Source organism: Bos grunniens, chromosome 11, assembly GCF_055505025.1.
Source record: "Bos grunniens cultivar Pamir isolate PY7600 chromosome 11, Bosgru_T2T1.0, whole genome shotgun sequence".
NCBI lineage: Eukaryota > Metazoa > Chordata > Mammalia > Artiodactyla > Bovidae > Bos > Bos grunniens.
In genome coordinates this window covers 104,286,003-104,309,877 of record NC_141175.1, presented here as the reverse complement: position 1 = coordinate 104,309,877, position 23,875 = coordinate 104,286,003, and the positions used below count along the sequence as shown (strand labels likewise).

Here is a 23,875-nt window from a genome sequence, read left to right as displayed (position 1 = left end):
AAGAGACAGCTCGCAGAGTCTACCTTTCCCAAGGAGGTATTCCAGCATGCCACTGGAAGCAAAAAAAAAAAAAAAAGAACCTGGTTGCAGTGGAGACAGTAAGAGGAATTTTCCCAGGGCCAACTCCCCAACCCATGCTGAGGCAATACTGCATGAGACAGTGACCTCTCCTGGGTTGGGGGGAAGAGAGGAGAGCAGCCTGGTGGATTAATTCCTAGAAACACACAACCTACCAAGACTGAATCAGGAAGAAATAGAAAATCTCAGTAGACCAATAATAAGTAAGGAAATCAAATAAGTAATCAAAAACCTCCCCAAACAGAAAACTCCAGGACCAGATGGCTTCTCTGGTGAATTCTATCAAATACTTAAAGAAGAATTGATGCCAGTCTTTCTCAAATTCTTCAAAAATTAAGAGAAGGGAACATTTCCAAACTCATTTTATGAGGCCAGCATTACCTTGATACCAAAGCCAGACAAGGACACTACAAGAAAACTATAAACAATATCCCTGATGAATATAGACATAGAAATTCTCAAAAATTATCAGCAAAGTAAATCCCACTACACAACAAAAAAGTACTTGACAAAAATATATCTCATGATAAAAACCTTCAACTGAGTACAGAAGAAGCATACTCTGATATAATCAAGACCACATACAAACACCCAAAGCTAACATCACACTCAGTGATGAAAATTTGAGTTTTTCTTTAAGATCAGAAACAAGACAAGGGTGCCCACTCTTATTCAACACAGTACTGGAAGGCCTAAGTTAAAGCAATTGAGGCAAGACAACGAATAAAAGGCATCAGAAGTGGAAAATAAGAGAAAAAGTTGTTATTTGCAGATGATACAATATTACATAGAGAACATCCTGAAGACTCAACAAAAAACTACTACAACTAACCAACAAATTCTGTAAAGATGCAGGAGATAAAATCAACACATAGAAACCAATGTACTGGTATACTGGTGTACAGGCTATACACCAATAATGAAACATTTGAAGAAGAAAAAAAGCTTTTCTATTCATAGTAGTATCAAAAATAATACTTAGTAATAAATTTATCCAAGGAGGCGAAAGATCTGTATGATGAAAACTGTAAGACCTTGATAAAAGAAACTGTAAGACACAAACAAATGGGAAGATAACCTTTGTTTGTGGCTCAGAAAAGTTAGTATTTTAAAACGTTCCATACTAAGCAAACCCATCTACAGATTCAATGCAATCTTTATCAAAACCAATGACAGTTTAAACAGAAATAAACAATCCTAAAATTTGCACAGAAATGGAAAACAATAGTAAGAATATCAAAGTTGAAGGCATCATACTTCCTGCTTTCCAAGCACACCTTAAAGGTAAAGAAACTAAAACAGTATGGTTCTGGCATAAAGGCAGACATGTAGACCAACGGACAAACAGAGTCCAGAAATAAACCCCTGCATATACTGTTCATTTAATATTTCACACGGGAGCCAAGAATACTCGATAGGGAAAGGTTGTATCTTTAATAAATGGTGTTAGGAAAACTGGATAACCACACATAGAAAAATGAAACTGGACCCATATTTTACAGCACTCTCCAAAATAACTCAAAATGGATTAAAGATTTAAAATATATAACCTCATACCACTAAACTCCTAGAAGAAAACAGGGATAAAACTCCTAGAAGAACATAGGGAAAAAACTCCTTGACACTGGTCTGTACAATGATGACAATATGATATCAAAAGCAGAAGGAACAAAAGCAAAAAATCAGTAAGAGAATGCATTAAAAAGCTTCTACATAGCAAAAGAAATTATCAATGAAATGAAAAGGCAACCTATGGAATGGGAAAAAATATTTGCAAACTGGACTTCCCTAGTGGTCCAGTGGTGAAGAATCCACTTGCCAATGCAGGGGACATAGGTTCAATCCCTGGTCCAGAAAGATTCCACATGCCAAGGGGCAAATTAACTCTTATATCACAACTACTGAGCCCATGCTCTAAAGTCCATGAGTCGCAACTACTGAGTCAATGCACCAAATTACCAAAACCTGAACACTCTAGCTTTATTGACTATGCCAAAGCCTTTGACTGTGTGAATCACAATCAACTGGAAAATTCTGAAAGAGGTGGGAATACCAGACCACCTGACCTGCCTCTTGAGAAGCCTGTATGCAGGTCAGGAAGCAGCAGTTAGAACTGGACATGGAACAACAGACTGGTTCCAAATAGGAAAAGGAGTACGTCAAGGCTGTATATTGTCACCCTGCTTATTTAACTTATATGCAGAGTACATCATGAGAAATGCTGGGCTGGAAGAAGTACAAGCTGGAGTCAAGATTGCTGGGAGAAATATCAATAACCTCAGATATGCAGATGACACCACCCTTATGGCAGAAAGTGAAGAAGAGCCTCTTGATGAAAGTGAAAGACAAGAGTGAAAAAGTCGGCTTAAAGCTCAACATTCCGAAAATTAAGATCATGGCATCCGGTCCCATCACTTCATGGCAAATAGATGCGAAACAGTGGAAACAGTGGCTGGTTTTATTTTTTGGGGCTCCAAAATCACTGCAGATGCTGACTGCAGCCAGGAAATTAAAAGACACTGAATCCTTGGAAGGAAAGTTATGACCAACCTAGACAGCATATTCAAAAGCAGAGACATTACTTTGCCAACAAAGGTCCATCTAGTCAAGGCTATGGTTTTTCCAGTGGTCATGTATGGATGTGAGAGTTGGACTATAAAGAAAGCTGAGTGCAGAAAAATTGATGCTTTTGAACTGTGGTGTTGGAGAAGACTCTTGAGAGTCCCTTGGACTGCAAGGAGATCCAACCAGTCCATCCAAAAGGAGATCAGTCCTGGGTGTTCATTGGAAGGACTGACGATGAAGCTGAAACTCCAATACTTTGGCCACCCATGCAAAGAACTGACTCATTTGAAAAGACTCTGATGCTGGGAAAGATTGAAGGCAGGAGCAGAAGGGGATGACAGAAGATGAGATGGTTGGATGGCATCACCGACTCAATGGACACGAGTTTGGGTAAACTCTGGGAGTTGGTGACGGACAGGGAGGCCTGGCATGCTGCGGTCCATGGGGTTGCAAAGAGTTGGACACGACTGAGCGACTGAACTGAACACTCAAGAGCCTGTGCTCTGCAACAAGAAAAGCCATCTCAGTGAGAGGCCTGTGCACCACAACTAGAGAGCAGCCCCTACCTGGTGCAACTAGAGAAAGCCCATATGCAGAAACAAAGACCAGCACAGCCGAAAATAAATAAACAAAAATATGTGCAAACCAGATAATGGATAAAAGGGTAATACCCACAATATATAAAGAACTTACACAACTCAATAACAAAAAACCAATCTGATTTTAAAATGCACAGAGGAACTAACCCACCATTTTTCCAAAGAAGACATCTAAATGGCCAACAGATACATGTAATGATGTTCAATATCACTGATTACCAGGGAAATGCAAATCAAAACAACAATGAGATATCAGCTCACAACTGTCATTAACAGAAAAGTCCTGGTAAGGATGTGGATGTCCTTTCATACTGTTGGTAAGACTGTAAATTGTTTCAGCCACCATGGAAAACAGTATGCTGCTGCTGCTGCCAAGTCGCTTCAGTCGTGTTCAACTCTGTGCGACCCCATAGACGGCAGTCCACCAGGCTTCCCCGTCCCTGGGATTCTCCAGGCAAGAGTGTATAGAGATCCTCAAAAAATTAAAAATAGAATCACCATATAATCCAATAATCCCACTTGCATATAAAGCCAAAGGAAATGAAAACAGGATATTCAAGAGATACATGCACTTTCACGTTTACTGCAGCATTATTCACAATAGTTAAGATACGGGAACAACTTAAGTGTTTGGCAACACACGAAAGGATAAAGAAGTTGTGTTGTATATTCATATCCATGGAATATTATTTGGCCATAACAAAAAAAAAAATCCTGCCATTTGTGATATGGAGGGCCGTGAGGACATTATGCTAAGTGAGATAGACAGTGAAAAACAATCACTTCTCCGTGCAACCTAAACACATAGAACTTATAAAAGCAGAGAGCAGAATGTTGGCTATCAGACTCTGGGTGGTGGGGAAATTGGAGACAGGCTGTTTAAGGGGATGAATGCTGTTTGAGGGAACATTTTTTACATTTTATAAAAAATGGCATCGTATTCTATTCTACAATGTGCTTTTTTTTTACATATTAACATATTATTCCATACAAACAGATACAAATCTGATTCTTTTTATTATCTGTATAATAATATTTGCATATTACTGGCTCTACCACATTTTGTTCAATTTCCAATAACATGCATGGATACCAGAATTTAAGCTGAAATAGAATTAAAAATGTCCAGGTCTTTATATATAATTAAAAAGTATGATTAATTGCCAGTAATGACCTTCAACCCATGAGAAGAGATTATTACACATACTAAAATCAGATCAGATCAGATGCTCAGTCATGTCTCACTCTTTGCGACCCCATGAATCGCAGCACGCCAGGCCTCCCTGTCCATCACCAACTCCCGGAGTTCACTCAGACCCACGTCCATCGAGTCAGTGATGCCATCCAGCCATCTCATCCTCTGTCGTCCCCTTCTCCTCTTGCCCCCAATCCCTCCCAGCATCAGAGTCTTTTCCAATGAGTCAACTCTTCGCATGAGGTGGCCAAAGTACTGGAGTTTCAGCTTTAGCATCATTCCTTCCAAAGAAATCCCAGGGCTGATCTCCTTCAGAATGGACTGGCTGGATCTCCTTGCAGTCCAAGGGACTCTCAAGAGTCTTCTCCAACACCACACTTCAAAAGCATCAATTCTTCGGTGCTCAGCCTTCTTCACAGTCCAACTCTCACATTCATACATGACCACAGGAAAAACCATAGCCTTGACTAGACGAACCTTTGTTGGCAAAGTAATGTCTCTGCTTTTGAATATGCTATCTAGGTTGGACATAACTAAATGAGTAAAAACTTCATTTTAGCCATGGGTTGAAGCAAAGTTATCCTAGTTAATCTGTAATTAACCCAAAAAGGTAATCAAACAAAAAGTTCTATACGACCAAGGAAAAATAGTTCTTGTTTGCTTACTAATAAGGGACCCAAATCTTATCTTAATCAAAATTTGACTATTACAGAGTATTAAAAATATCTGTATTCTTTATAACAAGCCATACATTATGTATTTTATGGTCAATATGCAGTCTAGCCATGGAGATGAATAGGTCTAGACATGGAGATGAATAGGTCTCAACTGCAGTTTTAATATTATGTAATTTTAATTATAATTAGACAATTACAGTTAATCAACATAATTATAACCACAAATAATTATTAGGAGTTATATATAGAAAAATAAATTGTCACACAACCACATTCCTTTTATTACTCTTGTTCTTGACTTCCAGGTAATATGTATTATTTATATGGGGTTAAAAAAAATGGTTGTGTAATACTTGGCCTTTTAAATAATGACTACTCTTTTTTGTGTTTCCTACTGGTTAGTTAATGTATGTATGATACTGGTTAATAATCAAAAACCTAAGTGAGTTACAGAAAATGTTTTATTCTCAAAGAAATATGATCTGACCAGGAATTCTAAAGATGACAAGACAACTAGACTTAGGATAAATATATAGAAAGGGCCTGCTCTCTTGGACATGAGAAACTCTCTTTATTTTTCCCCAAAGGCTCCAATGATAGGCATAAAATTAAGTGGAAGAGAAATAAGGTTCCCTCTTCTCAAGAGTTAATTCCACCTTTCCACTTCTTGAGCTTCTGAAGTCAGTATCTTACTGTAGGGAATAAAGATGAAAATCAAGAAGAATAAGAAAATAACAACTTAAGACAGCACAGATTTTGGCTATCTCCTTTCAAGCTAAATCTAGAGTACCTAAACGTAAATTCTGATAGGTGTAAATAATTTTATTGTTTAATTCCACCTCCTGACAGTGGAAAACACAGATTGGCTTTTAACTTGTTCTTTGACTACATACACATTGAGTTTATCTTTTGAAGAACTTTCAGAGAGACTATTCTGTTTGCCTAAGATTCATGTGTTGAAATAAGTCCCTAGGAGAGCCAGTCCAGAAATGTCAAATTGGTGACCTTTAACTAGTTTTCTTTGGTCTACATTGTCTTTCAAAATTGACTTCATTTATCATTTGTAAATATCAGGAGATTATCATATACAAGTCCCTACTTCTGACTCTTCTTGGAAAATCATAACTGTGCATGAGCTTACATTCCCATGTGGCCACCGGTGGCTAGAGTGGAGTAAGGGCTGGTCCCTCTGGATGGGCCGTGTGCTCTGCAGGTCACCTCGCTGGCCACTTGGTCTGCACTGTCTACACGGCCCCTTAAGAACCTATCTGTAACTCTGCTATCTATTTGGCTGCTGTGTATTGTGACAGGAACATTAAAAATGTAAAAACCCTGGCCTTTAACAAGGATGAAGCTTGATGCTTAGAAACAACAAAACACTGCTTGAACTAGCAAATTAAGTTAACAAGATAAAAATAAAATCTGTAGTGTAGTTGTAAACTACTTTTAAACTGCTTTCATGTCACTTTACTATTTTGCCTTTTAACCCAGCATGTCTCTACACTTTGGCAATGCCTGAAAGCTGGATGATTCCATTTGTACCTAAGTGTGTCTCCATACACAGACTAACATACATGAGCCACACCACAGCTTCTTATGACACAAATCCCTAGGGAAGCCAGCGGCATACCTAGACCTTCACACTGATTCCTGTCACTAACTGCAGGACGACAGGCAAAGCCATCAGGGTCCAGCTCTTCATTGGTGGAACGTGGGTACCAGGCCAAATGAATATACACACACGTTTCTCCTAGCACTGGGATTCAACTGCTCAGACCATCAGTATATTTACAAAAATAAACAAAGAACAACTCAGCACAATAAGCAAATTAAAACTTTATCATCAAAATATGCCAACTTATCCATTCCTTGTTTACAAGATAGTTTTCAATTTAAAAAATGTCAAGATTATATGCCTTGTTTTTACACTAGAAGGTGCTACTTAAGGACAACGTGATGAAATAGGATTTTAGAAAGAAATGCAAAAATTGAAATAACTGATTAAAATTTATACACTAAAAATTAATTATTTAGTTTTATCTCTTCAAAGGAGTCAGGGAAAATCCTGGGAAGATGAAATTAGACTTCATTAATTTACTTTCCTCTGATATTTGCTATTTAGGTAATTATTTTGGAAGTCTACGTATTAAAGCTTAATGCATTCTCTCAAATTCAAAATTTATTCAGATCAATTTTTTGTCAAGGTTTTTTTTATAGAAACAAGTTTGCACAGTATCTATAAAAATGATTATAAGTAAAATTTTAGAGGATGCGTGTGTAGGATTCTAAACAGGCCCCCAAATTTCCTGCCCTCACTTTGTGACTGTGGATGTGGGGAGATGTCACACCTGTGATTTGCATTATTTGATAAAAAGGATTCTGCAGATACAATGAGATTATCAGTCAGCTCACTCTAAGTTAATAAAATAAGGAGACTGCCAGGTGGTCTTGACCTAATGACATGATGAAAGCAGAGTTTTCTCCACTGGTGGTGGAAGAGGAAGCCAAAGATTTCTGGAGCATGAGCAAGATGTGACACACAAGCGCTGGTTTGAAGATGGTGACGAGGAGAGTGGGTGCCTCAGGGAACCGGGAAAGGTCTCTGGCCAACAGCCAGCAATGAAACCTCAGTCCTACAAGCACAGGGAACTGACGTCTGCTGACAGTGTGAATGAATCTGGAAGTGGATTTCCCGAGTCTCAAGTCAAGGACTCAGCCCAGCTGACATCTTAATTAAAACCTTACTAAAGCTGGAGCAAAGAACCCACTGAAAGGTGACTTACAGAACCACAAGCTAATGGGTGGGTGTTTCTGGTGCTTTATTACTCACAAAAAGAGAACCAACACAGCGCTGAGGATTTACCTATTATTAGGAAGGAAAGGAAAACCAACTGAAGACGTCAATACTGCATTTTCCAGCGTGCTTAAGTTTCAAAGCTGATTTGTCAGGCTGTTTCATGTTAAGAAAACCAATGTGTGCTGAAGAGCAGAAGTGGTAATTTTCAGGAAATGGGGCAAACTGAAGTCCAGAATAAATATGGAACATTCAAATTAGATTTTAGTTACAATAAGATAAATAAAAACATCTAGACTTTCAAACTCAAGAAACGTCAAATGTAGTGGAGAAACTTACCCTATTTTGAAAAAATGATGCATGAAAATGTGATGTGGTAGCAGATATTGATACTAAAGTAATAGTTTCTTCAGAACTAGGATTATGTAAGTAAACTTTTTCCATTTTTGGCATTCCAACTGGTCTGTAAAAACAAAAAGAAAATGGTCACAAATATTCAAAGGCAATTTAAAGTGCTACAGTTAATTTCTGCTTGTTAAAAAATTAATCATCAAAATTATTTAGACAAATATACCAATATACCCAATATATATACAAAATACCCAAATATACAGACTTATTACACTGATTTATATCTAAAGTTACACATAAAATGCATTCATTAGCTATTCAGCAAATAAAATTTCTGAGTGCCAAGTGTATGTCCCACACTGAGTCAGGTACTGGGAGGTAAGGGGGCAAGTCTCCACTCAGATAAAGCTTACAGTCTAGGAGGAAGCAGGCAAGGAACCAAATGGTCAGATCCCTTTCTTCCTGCAACACTACCTGCCTCTCTAATTCTGAATCTTCTCCTTCTCTCCCCAAATTCCCACTGATAAATGCTCTTCAATTTAGAAGGCAAACTTTAGTGGCAAAGGTATGTGAGTAGATCTGCCTCATGAGTTAGGAGCTATTATCTTCATTTTACAGGCGAGGACACTACGGCCCAGAAAGCATAATAACATGCCTAAAGGCACACTTGGAGCCTCATTTGAATCCAAGGCATTTGGCTCTGGTCCCTGCTCTAACAATAAAAAGCACGCACTCAAGATCTGATATCCACAGATTTCTTTAATGTTCTCCTCAGGATCCAAGGTATAGTTTGTCTTGAAAGTGAACCCTCCTCAGTATGCGGTCCTCTTCCATTGCTAATCACGTTTGTACAGGCTGTCTCACTCGACAGCTTAAGAGAATTCTATAATATAATGTAATACAAATTATTTTTCAGAGTGCTCCCTACTTATCTGACACCTATCTTATTTCCTCAACAAGATAATCAGTACTCTAACAACAAAGGTTATGTCATACACGCACTGTGTATCCTCATATAGCCTAGCACAGAACCAGGCATGTGGTGAAAGTGTGCGTGGGAGAGCCTGCCCACTCTTCCCCCATCTTTACCTCAGGGTTATGAAAGTCCCTGTCACCTGGCGTCAGCCTGAACCGTGGCTCCCCACGTCTCTGCCGCTTGGGCCAGGCTGGCTCCGTGTTCGACCCCCACACCTTTACCAACGTCTCTGCTCTGCTTTCCTGCCTACCTTCTGTGCGAAACAAAACCCTCATGTTCTAATTCAATTACACTTTTACAAGATCCTCTTATACAATCATTTTGTCCTATGTTTGCTGAAATTTTATTTCATCTGTATAAACTGCAAATTTTAAGTAGCTGGCAGAGCTAGAATTGCTTTATATATGGAATAGTGCACTCCTGAAGCTGGAAAAGTTAAACCAAGAATTAAAAATAAGCATAATGGAGTATATGTAGAGCGATATGGCAAGATACTAGCAAAATGAGATAATCATATAGAAAAATGAGAGAAAATATTAGCAATAAACATAGGTAACAGATTGGCTAGGGAGACAAAATCTCTTCATGACTGACAAGATAAGATTGACAATTTAGCTCAGAATTCAGCAAGAAAGAATACATATTTAGAACATTTTAAAAGACAGAGCTATAAAAATAAAAAGAAAAACAGATATGTAGGGCATAACTAGAAGTGGCAATATTTGGAAAATAGAGTGTAGGAATATCTGAAGAATATGGACAAAAAATGGGTAAAACCCAAAATTTTAAAAAAGAAATTGATTGATTATGAAATGTCAACAAGGAGAGATGAGGAAACCCTGCACTTATGCACACAGTAAAATTTAAAAAGCTGTAAGAATTCTTCATACATGATGGATGTAAGTTTCTTAGGAGATATTTGCAAATATTTGCTTCCATTCTGTGGGCTATCTTTTCATTTTCTTGATGGTGTCATTTGCAGCACAAAAGTTTTTAATTTTTATGTAATCCAATTTGTATATGTTTTTTGGTCACTTTTACTTTTAGAGCTATATCTAAGAAACCACTGCACAAAAACCACTGCAAAAATGGAGATATATTCCACTGTTTTCCTGTAAGGTTTTATAACTTAGCTTTGTTACATTTACATTTAGTTCTATGACACACTTTGTATTAATTTTTGTGTAGGGTATGAGGTAGAGATCCAACTTAATTCTTTTACATGTGGATATCTAGCTGTCTTAGCATCACCATCTGTTGCAAAGATTATTCTTTCTCCATTTAACAGTCTTGGCACCCTTGTCAAAATCAATTTACAATACATGTAAAGTTCTATTTCTGGAATATAAATTCTTCCCCACTTATCCACACTGCAGAGTTACTTGATTACTAAAGCTTTGTAGAAAGTTTTTGATATTGGGAACTGTCAGTCTTCCAATGCTGGTCTCCTTTTAAAACACTGAGACTGGCTATTCTGGATCCTTTTTATTTCCATGTGAATTTTAAGACCAGCTTGCCAATTTCTGCAAAAAAGTAAATTGTGATTTTGATGGGGACTGTGTTGAATCCACAGATCAATTTAGGGAGTACTGCCATTCTCATTTGTGTTTTCTGATTTATGAGTATGGGACAGATTCTATATACTTAGTTCTTCAATTTCTTTTGATAATGATTTGTCATTTTTAGTTTATAGTATTACTTTTGTTAAGTTTGTATATAAGTATTAAATATTTTATTATTTTTGATGCTATTATAAATGAAACTGTCTTAATTTTAAGACTCTTCACTGTTAGTATATAGAAATAAAATATTTCTGTATCTGATGTTTAGTTGCTAAGTTGTGTCTGACTCTTGAGACCCCACAGACTGTAGCTTGCCAGGCTCCTCTGTTCATAGGATTTCACAGACAAGAACACTGGATTTCCAGGGGATCTTCCTAACCCAGAGAGTAAACCCATGTCTCCTGCATTGGCAGGAGTATTCTTTACCACTGAGCCACAATGTTCAAACTATCATACAATTGCACTCATTGTACATGCTAGCTCAACATCCTTTAAGCTAGGCTTCAACAGTATGTGAACTGAGAACTTTCAGATGTTTCAGCTTTCAGATGTTTCAGCTGGCTTTCGAAGAGGCAGAAAAACCAGAGATCAAATTACCAATATTCACTGAATCATGGAGAAAGCAAGAGCATTCCAGAAAAAAACATATACTTCTGCTTCATTGATTACACTAAAGCCTTTGACTGTGTGGGTCACAACAAACGGCAGAAAATTCTTAGAGATGGGAGTACCGAAACATCTTACCTGTCTCCTGATGAAACCTGTATGCAGTTCAAGAAGCAATAGTTAGAACCAGACACGGAACAACGGTCTGGTTCATAGTCTGGTTCAAAACTGGCAAAGGAGTACGACCAAGCTGTATGTTGTCACCCTGCTTATTTAACTTCTGTGCAGAGTACATCAGACGAAATGCTGGGCTGGATGAATCAGAAGCTGGAATCAAGATTTCTGGGAGAAATACCAACAACCTCAGACATGCAGATGATACCACTCTAATGGCAGAAAGTGAAGAGGAACTAAAGAGATTCTTGATGAATGTGGAAGAGGAGAGTGGAAAAGCTGGTGTGAAACTCAACATTGAAAAAAACGAAGATTATGACATCCAGTCTTATCACTGAAGGGGGAAAAATGCAAGCAGTAACAGATTCTCTTTGCTTGGGCTCCAGAATCACTGCAGATGGTGACCGCAGCCATGAAACTGAAGGATGCCTGCTCGTTGGAAGGAATGCTATGACAAATCTAGACTGTGTGTTAAAAAGTAGAGACATCACTTTGCCAGCAAATGTTTGTATAGTCAAAGCTATGGTTTTTCCAGTAGTCATGTAGGCATGTGAGAGTTGGACCATAAAGAAGGCAGAGTCAAAACATGGATACTTTAGAACTGTGGTGCTGGAGAAGACTCCTGAGAGTCCCTTGGACTGCAAGGAAATCAAACCAGACAATTCTAAAGGAAATCAACACTGAATATTCATTTGGAAGGACTGTTGCTGAAGCTCCAACACTTTGGCCACCTGATGTGAAGACCTGACTCACTAGAGAAGACTCTGATGCTGGGAAAGATGGAAGGCAAAAGGAGAAGGGAGTGGCAGAGAATGAGATGGTTCAGTAGCATCACTGACTCAAAGGACATGAATTTGAGCAATCTCTGAGAGACAGCTGAGGACAGAGAAGCCTGGTGTTCTCCAGTCCATGGGGTTGCAAAGAGTCGGACATGACTTAGCAACAGAACAGTAACAACCTATTGATCTGATATCCTACAACCTCCCTAAATTCATTTATTCTGTATTTTAAAAAAGTGGACTACTTAGAATTTGTATGTATAAGAAGATAATATCTAAAAATATATAGTTTACTTCTTTCCAAATGCCATAGCAAAAGTGGGGTATCTAAGTCCCCAACTATTACTACTCAATTGTCTGTTTTCCCCTTTAGTTCTGTCAATTTTGCTTCCTGTATTTTGGATTTCTGTCACGTGTTTAGTTTTGTCTTGCTTTTTTCATATGACAATCTTGGTCTTTTAACTGGTGTGTTTAGACTATTTATATAAAATGCAGTTTTTTATGATTATGATTTTTTGATCTTTGTTAATTTGATTAATATGTGTCTTGGGGTGTTTCACCTTGGGTTTATCCTGTTTGGGACTCTCTGGGTTTCTTGGACTTGGGTGATTATTTCCTTCCCCATTTTAGGGAAGTTTTCAACTATTATCTCCTCAAGTATTTTCTCATGGTCTTTCTTTTTGTCTTCTTCTTCTGGGACTCCTATGATTCGAATGTTGGGGCATTTAATATTGTCCTGGAGGTCTCTGAGATTGTCCTCATTTCTTTTAATTCGTTTTTCTTTTTTCTTCTCTGATTCATTTATTTCTACCATTCTATCTTCTAGTTCACTAATCCTATCTTCTGCCTCCGTTATTCTACTATTTGTTGCCTCCAGAGTGTTTTTGATCTCATTTATTGCATTATTCATTATATACTGACTCTGTTTTATTTCTTCTAGGTCCTCGTTAAACCTTTCTTACATTTTCTCAATTCTTGTCTCCAGGCTATTTATCTGTGATTCCATTTTGATTTCAAGATTTTGGATCATTTTCACTATCATTATTCGGAATTCTTTATCGGGTATATTCCCTATCTCTTCCTCTTTTGTTTGGTTTGGTGGGCATTTATCCTGTTCATTTACCTGCTGGGTATTCCTCTGTCTCTTCACCTTGTTTACATTGCTGAGTTTGGGGTGGCTTTCTGTATTCTGGCAGTTTGTGGAGTTCTCTTTATTGTGGAGTTTCCTCGCTGTGCGTGGGGTTGTATGGGTGGCTTGTCAAGGTTTCTGGGTTAGGGAAGCTTGTGTTGGTGTTCTGGTGGGTGGAGCTGGATTTCTTCTCTCTGGAGTGCAATAAAGTGTCCAGTAAATTATGAGATGTCAATGGGTTTGGAGTAACTTTGGGCAGCCTGTATATTGAAGCTCAGGGCTGTGTTCCTGTGTTGCTGGAGAATTTGCGTGGTATATCTTGCTCTGGAACTTGTTGGCCCTTGGGTGGTGCTTGGTTTCAGTGTAGGTATGGAGGTGTTTGATGAGCTCCTGTCGATTAATGTTCCCTGGAGTCAGGAGTTCTCTGGTGTTCTCAGGATTTGGACTTAAGCCTCCTGCTTCTGGTTTTCAGTCTTAATTTTATGGTAGTCTCAAGACTTCTTCTATACAGCACCGTTGATAAAACATCTAGGTTAAAGATGAAAAGTTTCTCCACAGTGAGGGACACCCAGAGAGGTTCACAGAGTTAAGTGAAGAGAAGAGGGAGGAGGGAGTTAGAGGTGACCCAAATGAGATGAGGTGGAATCAAAAGAGGAGAGAGCAAGCTAGCCAGTAATCACTTCCTTATGTGCACTCCACAGTCTGGACTGCTCAGAGATGTTCACGGAGTTATACAGAGAAGAGAAGAGGGAGGAAGGAGACAGAAGCGGCCAGGAATATAAAGGGGGGAATCAAAAGGAGAGAGACAGATCCAGCCAGTAATCAGTTCCCTAAGTGCTCTCCACCGTCAGGAACACACACAGATTCACAGAGTTGGGCAGAGAAGAGAAGGGGGAGGGAGGAGACAGAGGCGACCTGGTGGAGAAAAAGCAGAGTCCAAAGGGGGAGAGAGCAGTCAAGCCAGTAATCTTGCAAGTAAAAATGGGTATTGAAGATTGGGTACTTAAAGGTACAAAATTGATAACAAATACCAAAAAGCAAAGATTTAAAATCTAGAGTAGAGGGTGGATTTTCAAAAATACAATATTAAAGAAAAGAAGAAAAAAAAAGTCAACAAAAATTATATAAAAATATATATATATATGAAGTTTGCTTTAAAAAAATTGGGTCTTTTTTTTTTTGCAAAGTAATAGTAGGTTATAAAAATGAAAATTAAAGAGTAATAGAGGACTTAAAAATTTAAAAAAATTAAAAGAAAAAAAAAAGAATGATCATAAAAATAGTAAAAATATATCTAGGACTTCCTCTGGTGGTGTTGTGGGCAGTGTGGGGGTCAGTTCATTTTTGGATAGTTCCTTGGTCCAGCTTATATTTCTCAAAATCTATAGGCCCCTTCCCATGTAGTCAGTACAAACGACAGGGTTTTAATCTATTGCACCTGTCACTTCCAAGGCGGTTCCCTCTGTTTTAGCTTCTTCTGTTTGCTGGTCTCTTCAGTGTCTGATTTCTGCCCTGACAAAAGGGGGCGGTGGTGCACACTTTTTTAGGCTCACTTGTTCAGTTGTGCTGTGGGGAGGGAGGGACGCTGCAAACAAGTAACACTGGCGTGTGCTCGCAGTGCCTCAGCCACACTGGGTCTGCCCGCTCATGGTGCGTGCGCCCTCCCTGCCCACACTGCTCAGGCTCTAGGCTCTAGGTTGCTCCAAGGCTCTAGGTTGCTCCGGAACCGTCCAAGGCCGGCCCTGGGCTGCATGTACCTCCCAGGTCTAAGCTGCTCAGGTTCAGGCACTCGGGTAGTCCTCAGAGGCGCAGACTCAGTCGGGCCTGTGTTTTGTGCCCTTCCCAGGTCTGAGCAGCTCAGGTGATGAGGTGTTTGGTGAGCGTGGTCGCTGTGACTTATCGTCTCCCCCGTCCCTGCGCTCGGTTTTCTGGGTGTACAACCGGCGCACCTTTGCAGGCGGATGTCCAGAACTCCAACAAGTCTTAGCAAAGAAGCCTGCTTGCAGTTTGGTAGATAATGTCTCTCTGGGGCTGCGATTGCCCCCTTCCGGCTCTGGCTGCCTGTCACCAGAAGGGGATGGTCTGCAGCTGGCTACCTCTGTTCAGTCCTTTGTTCTGTGAGAGGGCCTGGCGGTGTCTTAGGGCTTTGTGCGTGGTAGCTATCCCACAGTCTGGTTTGCTAGCCGAAGTCAGTTCGCTCAGATTGCCCTTGGGACATTCAGGCTCTGTCCTTACTGTAAGCAATGTAGCCCGTGCCTCCCTGCCCAGCCCCCGCTTGCTAGTGGCGGGTACAGGCGTCTGCGCTGCTTCTCCTTGGGCTGGTAATCTGTGGGTTTTAATTATTTATTTATTTTTCCTCCCTGTTATGTTGCCCTCTGTGCTTCCAAGGCTCGCCACAGACTCGGCAGTGAGAGTGTTTCCTGGTGTTTGGAAACTTCTCTCATTTTAAGACTCCCTTCCCGGGACGGAGCTCCATCCCTACCTCTTTTGTCTCTTTTTTTGTCTTTTATATTTTTTCCTACCTCCTTTCGAAGACAATGGGCTGCTTTTCTGGGTGCCTGATGTCCTCTGCCGACATTCAGAAGTTGTTTTGTGGAATTTACTCAGCGTTTAAATGTTCTTTTGATGAATTGGGGGGGGAGAAAGTGGTCTCCCTGTCCTATTCCTCCGCCATCTTAGGACTGCCCCGTAATTTAAAAAAAAAATAATTTTCATTTATCTTTGGTTGTGCCTGGTCTTCACTGCTGTGCAGGCTTCTCACTGCGGTGGTTTGTTGCAGAGCATGGACTCTAGGGCGCATGGGCTCACTAGTTGCGGCTCCCAGGCTCTAGAGCACAGGGTCAATAGCTGCTCTGCAGCATGTGGGATCTTCCCAGACCAGGCATCAAACCCAAGTTTCCTGCATTGGCAGGCAAATTCTTTTTACCACTGAGCCAAGGAAGCCCCCATAATTCTTTACATGCAGAATTTTCTAGTCCTGGCCCAATTAAACTAGAAATCAGATAAACAGGTTCTCTACAAATAAACAGAGCAACATGTGTAAGCAACTCATGGATCAAAGATGAAGTCTGAATGAAAATTAAAAACCACTTGCAAATGAATCAAAATGAAGAAATTAACTATTAAAATTCTGTGGTATACAGTTCAAGTTGTGCTTAAAGGAAAATTCTTATGTGTAAATATACATATTTAAAAAGAAGAAAGCCTGAAAATAAATGAGCTAAGCATCCATGTCATTAGAAAAATAGCAAATTAAACAACAGAAAGTTGAAGAAAAGAAATAATAGAAATAAGAGTGGAAATCAATGAAGTAAAACACATAAAATAGAGATGATATATGAAGTCAAAAATTACAATTTTGGGGGTAGACTAATAAATTATCAACTTACTTGGCAAAACTAAGAAAGAAAAAAGAGAAGACATAATATCAATATCAGCAGTGATGAAGAAGACACCACAACATCTAAAGTTGTACGTTAAGTCACATTTCACTTATTCTCATATTCTGTATCACTGAAACTAACATCAAATGTAACATACCACCACTTTATTCATTTCTTCTGCAGCATCATCTACAGCTGACTCGGACTGTTGTACACATTTTGCCTTTTCCAGGATGGGAGAACACCACCTTCTTTCCATATTAGGGCTTTGCTGGTGGCTCAATGGTAAATAATCTTCCCATACTACCCTAAAAAGTCAGGTTCATATGCATATGGTCCACAAATTATATAAATAAGAACTCTTCACTGTCTTTTGTCAACATTTAACACAGTTTCTAAGGGTCTGATGATGATTTGTGCTGCTTTTCATTTAACACACCATTGAGAATTTCTTTATAATGCTGACATGAAGTTTTGTTGCTGTTGATGTTAAATGCCTTCTGGTGTCTCTAAAGCTTAAACCTAGATATACTCCCCACTCTCAGAGCTCAGCACTGCACATGCTGCCAGCTCTTGCCCAAAGTGGGAAGGCTGTAGAGAAGACGCACTCCATTAGCAGTCCCTAGGAGGCTGTGCCCACAGATGGCCCTTGAGAGGTGGGTTCCCACAGAAGAGTTTCCTGCTTTGCAGGGAAGCAGAAACCTGGTCCAGAACTGCTCCATGGCTTATAGCCCAGCCATCAGATCAGATCAGTCGCTCAGTTGTGTCCAACTCTTTGCGACCCCATGAATCACAGCACGCCAGGCCTCCCTGTCCATCACCAACTCCTGGAGTTCACTCAGACTCACGTCCATAGAGTCAGTGATGCCATCCAGCCATCTCATCCTTTGTCGTCCCCTTCTCCTCATGCCCCCAGTCCCTCCCAGCCTCAGAGTCTTTTCCAATGAGTCAACTCTTTGCATGAGGTGGCCAAAGTACTGGAGTTTCAGCTTTAGCATCATTCCTTCCAAAGAAATCCCAGGGCTGATCTCCTTTAGAATGGACTGGCTGGATCTCCTTGCAGTCCAAGGGACTCTCAGCCATCATGAGGCCCTAAATCTTTCTGTAGTTTAAATCTCAGCCATGAGGGAAAGATCCAAAGATGAACCAAGGTTTGTTCCTGAGGCAGGGATGGAGGGCACCCAGAGGCAGGTCTGGAACAATGCATTATGGTAAGGAAGCAGGAGGCCAAGTGTCCTGAGGATCCCCAGTGCGTGGGCTTCCGCCTGCCTCAGGAACCAGACCTCTTAACCAACAGGCTCACTGATCTCAGGCAGGGGTCACAGAACCACAAAATAAAAGCAGGTACAGATCCAGCTGGGATTTCAAACTTTGGCCTTGTTGCGACAAGGAGAAGCTTTACAAAGACAACATGGAAGGGAAAACTCTTCTTCCTCAAGCCTTATGCACACATGTAAGTGAAATGAAAATACAGAGAAATAAACATGTCCTCCTTACACCCTGTAAGTTCACCAATTATGCTTTTTTCAGCAAATGTGTTTGTGTGTGTGTTAGTCGCTCAATCATGTCCAACTCTGTGATTCCATGGACTGTAGCCCTCCAAGCTCCTCTATTCATGGGATTTTCCAGGCAATACTGGAGTGAGTAGCTATTTCCTTCTCCAGGGGACTTTTCCAAACCAGGGACTGAACCTCGGTCTCCTGCACTGAAGGCAGATTCTTTACCGTCTGAGCCATCAGGGAAGCCCTTTCAACAGATATGCTCTTAAAATTCAAATATTTTATACACTACTTGGTAACCAGTGTTTCTTCTATGAATTTGTTCTTAATGTTTTTCCTCCCGTGATGTCAGTGCAATCAGTCTCAGTTTAGATGAAAAAGACATGGTGTCAGACAGACAGGTAATCTGGAGGATCCTTGAAGAAGACTGGACTGAAGATGGCCAGCTACAGGAGAGGATGTGGGTAAGGAAACAAGCCTAGAGATGCCAGGAGACTGTAAGTGGGGGTGGGTCAGAAAGCTTGCTTTACAGTGCTGCTGAAGTTGGCTGTGCTCTTTTTCTAGCGATCAAAGAGGGGAGGCCCTGGGCCACACCCTCCAGAAATGAACCCTTGCTCAGGGGAGAAGGGTCATCTCCTATGCTGCTCAGAGACATCCGGAGTATGTCAGCAGGCTATTCCAGTCACACATCTCATGGGAGCAGGCTTTCTGCAGCTACAGGTCCACATCATGGAAGCAGAGGCCGTACTCCTTGGATGGACCTGCCTACAGAGCTCATACAAACAGCCCTCCCTGTCTCTCCCTCACCTCAGCTTCCTCGATAAAGTAGGAGACTAAGGAGAGAGGCCACACTAAAACCGTGGAAAACTATGGTCAAGTACTAATACAAATTTACTTGTAAATAAATAAATAAACTTGCTATGGAGGTCTTTACTGTCAAGTAAGACCTCCGTTTTTTATGTTGCCTAACGAAGTACCACAAACTGAGAGGGTGAAAGTGACACCCATTTATCATCTGACAACTCTGTCAGGCACAGGTCGAGGCAGAGCACGACAGGCTGATCTGCTTGGGGTCTCGGGCATCAAAGCTCGAAGTTCATGCAGGTTGTTGGCAAAGTTTGGGTTGCTCTCAGTGTCTGGCCATATGGCCGCTTCATTTTCAAAACCAACACAAGGAAACTCCCTTGCATCAAATACCTCTCAAGCTTCAAACCTCTGACATTTCTTTCTGTCTCTGATTGCTACAGCCAGATTTAGAGGGCTTGTGTGATAAGGTCAAGTACCCAGATTACCTCCCCAATCCTAAAGGTCAACTGATTTCGGACTTCAATTACACTTTCAAAATTCTTTACAGCAACGTCTAGGTTAGTGTTTGCTTGAATATGATTGGGAGGAGGTGTATGTGCTCCTTAGGGACTAGGAACCTGGAAGCCACCTTAGACTCCTCCTGTCACAACGTCACGTGCAACTGCTTGGCCAGACAGGTAAGACGTGAAAATAAGACGAAGATTTTCAAAGCTCTGCTAGTGCTGGTCCTGCTTGTTTCCATTATCAGCTGCTTCAAAGTAGGGCCAAGAGGGTTACTGTGAATTATTTAGAGATAAATCAAGCTGATTATACAGCTGTTCTCTGGGCTGACAGGGCAGAGCTTCTGACTAACTGCCCATATTTTACAAGAGTCTGAGACCCGAAAGAATTAGGAAGAAGCACTCATGAATTAGAGACGAGCTTGGAAAGTTAGCTGCAATTTTGTGGTCAATGGCAATTTTTCTAGCCACAGAAAGATGACAATGCAATGCCACAGAACAGCTGAAGAGATGGCTGAGCAGCTGCCCTCAGACAAACTTTATGAATGGCAGTGACAGAGAGGTCTATTAACATCCCTTCTGGCAGGAAGTTGCGCCAAATCAATACGCAGTACTCGGTACCACTCAACTACCACAAAACCCAACCATTGTCTCAAGCACATCTGGTAAAGAATCTGCCTGCCAGTGGAGATGTAAGAGATGCAGATTTGATCCCTGGGTCAGGAAGATCCCTTGGAGGAGTAAATGGCAATGCATTCCAGTATTCTTGCTGAGAGAATCCCAGGGAGAGAGGAGCCTGGTAGGCTACAGTCTATGAGATCACAAACAGTTGGACACGACTGAGCGTCTGAGCACAGCACCCTCAAGCTGAACTGGGGTGTTGGCAGAACAGTGGGAAACTGGAAAGCTAAAAAGCACCAAACAGCCCTTTAGAAGAGATGGCCTACCTGATTTTCTGGGAATACTAGAAAGTGATTAGGGAGAAATGGCTCTCATAAACTGACTTTAACTTGACAGTAAAGACCTCCATAGCAAGTTTATTCAATTAACACTTTTTTAGAAAGCCATTAAGTCTCTCCTTTAAACTTAAGACTTGAAACCAAGATTTTCTGCACTTAATTACATAAACCAAAGAATTCAATGAAACAAGTCCTCACCCAAAGAATCTTTTAAAACTACAGTAAATGTTTGAAAAAAAGGAGTTGTTACGGAAACAGAAAAATATTTACCAGCACTGGCATACGTAACTAGGGGAGTGAGTAAAGGCGAGGGTGGTCATGTCCAAGATTTCTCTAGGCTAACTGTTACAGAGAAGTAAAAGGGGAAAGAAAAGAAGGGGAGAGAAAGGTAAGGGAAAGGGAAAAAAGGCAGAATTAAAGAATACATTTAAACAAAATGTATGAAAACAAAGAGAGCCTACTTTTGAAGAAAGTTAATTTGATCAAACATCGAAGACCTAGCAGACAGTAGGGATGAACAGGGTAATGAGAGGACTCAGGCCATGGAGGTTTAGGCAGCAGCCGCAGAACTAGAGTTGTGTCTTTGCTGAAGGACGGGAAACCATCTTGGAAACCCTTGTTGACAACCTGGAGTGGTAAATTTCATCCAATTGAAAAGTTCTTCCAGATACCATAAAGGGTGTTTTAAAATGAAGAGTGACTTCTGGTTTAGCAAAAATGACTGCAAGCAGTAGAAACAGTTCACAGAAAACATAAGGCAAAAACTTCAGTGCATAAGTAAAAGTACAGTATAGTGAGCAATGATTTCTGATTACTTAACAATTTCTGGAAAAAAAATAAAATGTTCGGTTAAGGGTACTTCTCAAGTCTTAAAATTACTCAGACATATGAAGCTAATGAAACATTTACAGCATGGGCATTAATTAAATCTGCACATAGTTGGATCAAGAAGAAAAGGTATAGCAAATGTTTACTGAAGTCCAGCAAATCACTTAAAAACAAAACAAATTTAACTGTAGCAGAAGAAATCAGCAGACAATCTTGTTGGACTTGAAGATAATGTATGGCATATATTAAGTATGAAATACAGGCTAAACAGCTAAATAGTGTGTATCACGGATTCGAGCAAACTCTGGGAGATAGTGGAGGACAGAGAAGCCTGGCAGGTTATAGTCCCATGGGGTCACAAAGAGTCAGATACAACTTAGCAACTGGTCAACAACAAATTCATCTTGATAGTCTGGTCTGGGAGGAGAACAGACATCAAAAGAAACTATTAGAACAACAACTAACGCTTTGACAGAAGTTAGTAGAGGATGTCGATGGCACCCCACTCCAGTACTCTTGCCTGGAAAATCCCATGGATGGAGGAGCCTGGGAGGCTGCAGTCCACGGGGTCGAGAAGAGTCGGACACGACTGAGCGACTTCACTTTCACTTTTCACTTTCATGCATTGGAGAAGGAAATGGCAACCCACTCCAGTGTTCTTGCCTGGAGAATCCCAGGGGACGGGGGAGCTGATGGGCTGCCGTCTATGGGGTCGCACAGAGTTGGACACGACTGAAGCAACTTAGCAGCAGCAGCAGCAGCAGCAGCAGCAGTAGAGGATGTCAAGTATAATGAAGAATTCAACTCTAGTTTTGATGCCTGATTACAAATAGCTTTCAAGCCCCACAGTGTCCCTTCACCTTATGCCCCACATCTGGGTAAGCCTAAAGGAAAGCCTGTATAGTTTCTCTCTTGGATCTATTGAGAAATTCAGACCATGTAAGTCCACCCAGCCTCACCCCCTAACCACAGGATTCAAGCCAGTCTCCTTTCTCTGCTCTCTCAAGCCATTTTTCAGATCTTGGGAGCCTACCCTGCTCTCCCCATAAAGTTTTACTGCATGCTCAGTCGCTAAGTTGTATCCAACTTTTCACAACCCCAAGGATGGTAGTCTGTGAGGCTCCTCTGTCCATGGAATTCTCTATCAGGATTACTAGAGTGGGTTGCCATTTCCTCCTCCAGGGGATCTTTCCAAACTAGGGATGGAACCCATGTCTTTTGCATTAGCAGGCGGATTCTTTACCACTGAGCCACCTGGTGGATTAGCCTTGACACTAAACCAGCTTTGGGGTGGGGATCCAACCCAGCTCAGTGGAGTGAACACAAGAGCACAGAAGCAGGGAGGGGGGCAGTTCCTGCCTCTGCTAGGCAGGCTGGGGAAGGCATGCTTTAGAAGGCCATCAGCGGTCCTCCAGGCCAGGGAAGTTGTATGGACTTCAGCTGGAGCTGCTGCCCACAGTGGACTACTCTTTCTCTGAGTGAAACCCTGATAATTACAGAGACACCCCCACTGTGGAAGGTGTCATCCACTTCCACAATGTGGAAGATACATTCACTACCAAACACTGTCCTTGTCTGAGGGGTAGGGTGGGGTGGCTACTTCACCTGTGCCAGGGTGTTGACTGTTCTACTCTGAGATTTTTCAAACTAAAGTAAAAGCAGCTTTATTATTCCCTGATGGGCGGAGGCTACAAGAATGTGGGTCTGAAGTGCAGTCAGTCGATTTGTTCCCATCATTGTAGGAAAAAGATACGGGCGGTGAGACAGAAGCAGCCGACAGCAAGCGAGGGGAGATAAGAGACAGGGAGAAGGGTCTGGGTACTGGATAACGTGCATCCTGTTGTTTCCAGATCCCACCGCGACTCTAAACTTTCTACAAATGGTCCTTGGAATTCCTTCTAGTATATCCTCATCTTTGCCTCAACTCTTTGCAGTTAGATTTCTGTCACTTCAAACCAAACAACTACAGCACTGCAGCTGACCAAAATAGAGGAATTACGGCACTCTGTAATTATTGTTCATTTTCTTAGAATACCAATAATGAGCTTTCCTGGTGGCTCAGGTGGTAAAGAATATGCCTGCAGTGTGTGGAAGACCTGGGTTGGGAAGATCCCCTGGAGTAGGGCATGGCAACCCACTCCAGTATCTTGCCTGGAGAACCCTCATGGACAGAGGAGCCTGGCGAGCTTGGTGCTATGGTTATGGAGAATGCCCTTTATATGTGGAGATGTTTGCCAAAACCTACAGGAATGAAATATTATGTCTGCTACAAGTGATTTTTAAAAATCAATAAAAATATGAACATAGGAACATTTTTAATTACAGAATTTAGTTTAAAAATATATTTACTATCTGTTCTACTTTTCTGTATGGTTGCATGAAACCATCCATGAAAAATTCCTTTCTGGGAGAGG

The 23,875-nt window shown here is 40.9% G+C and overlaps 1 protein-coding gene across 2 annotated transcripts in view; it reads right to left on the bottom strand.

Moving 5' to 3' along the window:
• Positions 1–23,875, bottom strand: part of TMEM131 (transmembrane protein 131) — a 180,892-nt gene that overhangs the window by 69,390 nt on the left and 87,627 nt on the right. For both annotated transcript variants that reach the window (XM_086328103.1, XM_086328105.1), the window contains exon 5: positions 8,248–8,371. In XM_086328103.1, the coding sequence (XP_086184229.1) occupies positions 8,248–8,371 (124 nt within the window). The remainder of the gene's footprint in view (positions 1–8,247; positions 8,372–23,875) is intronic.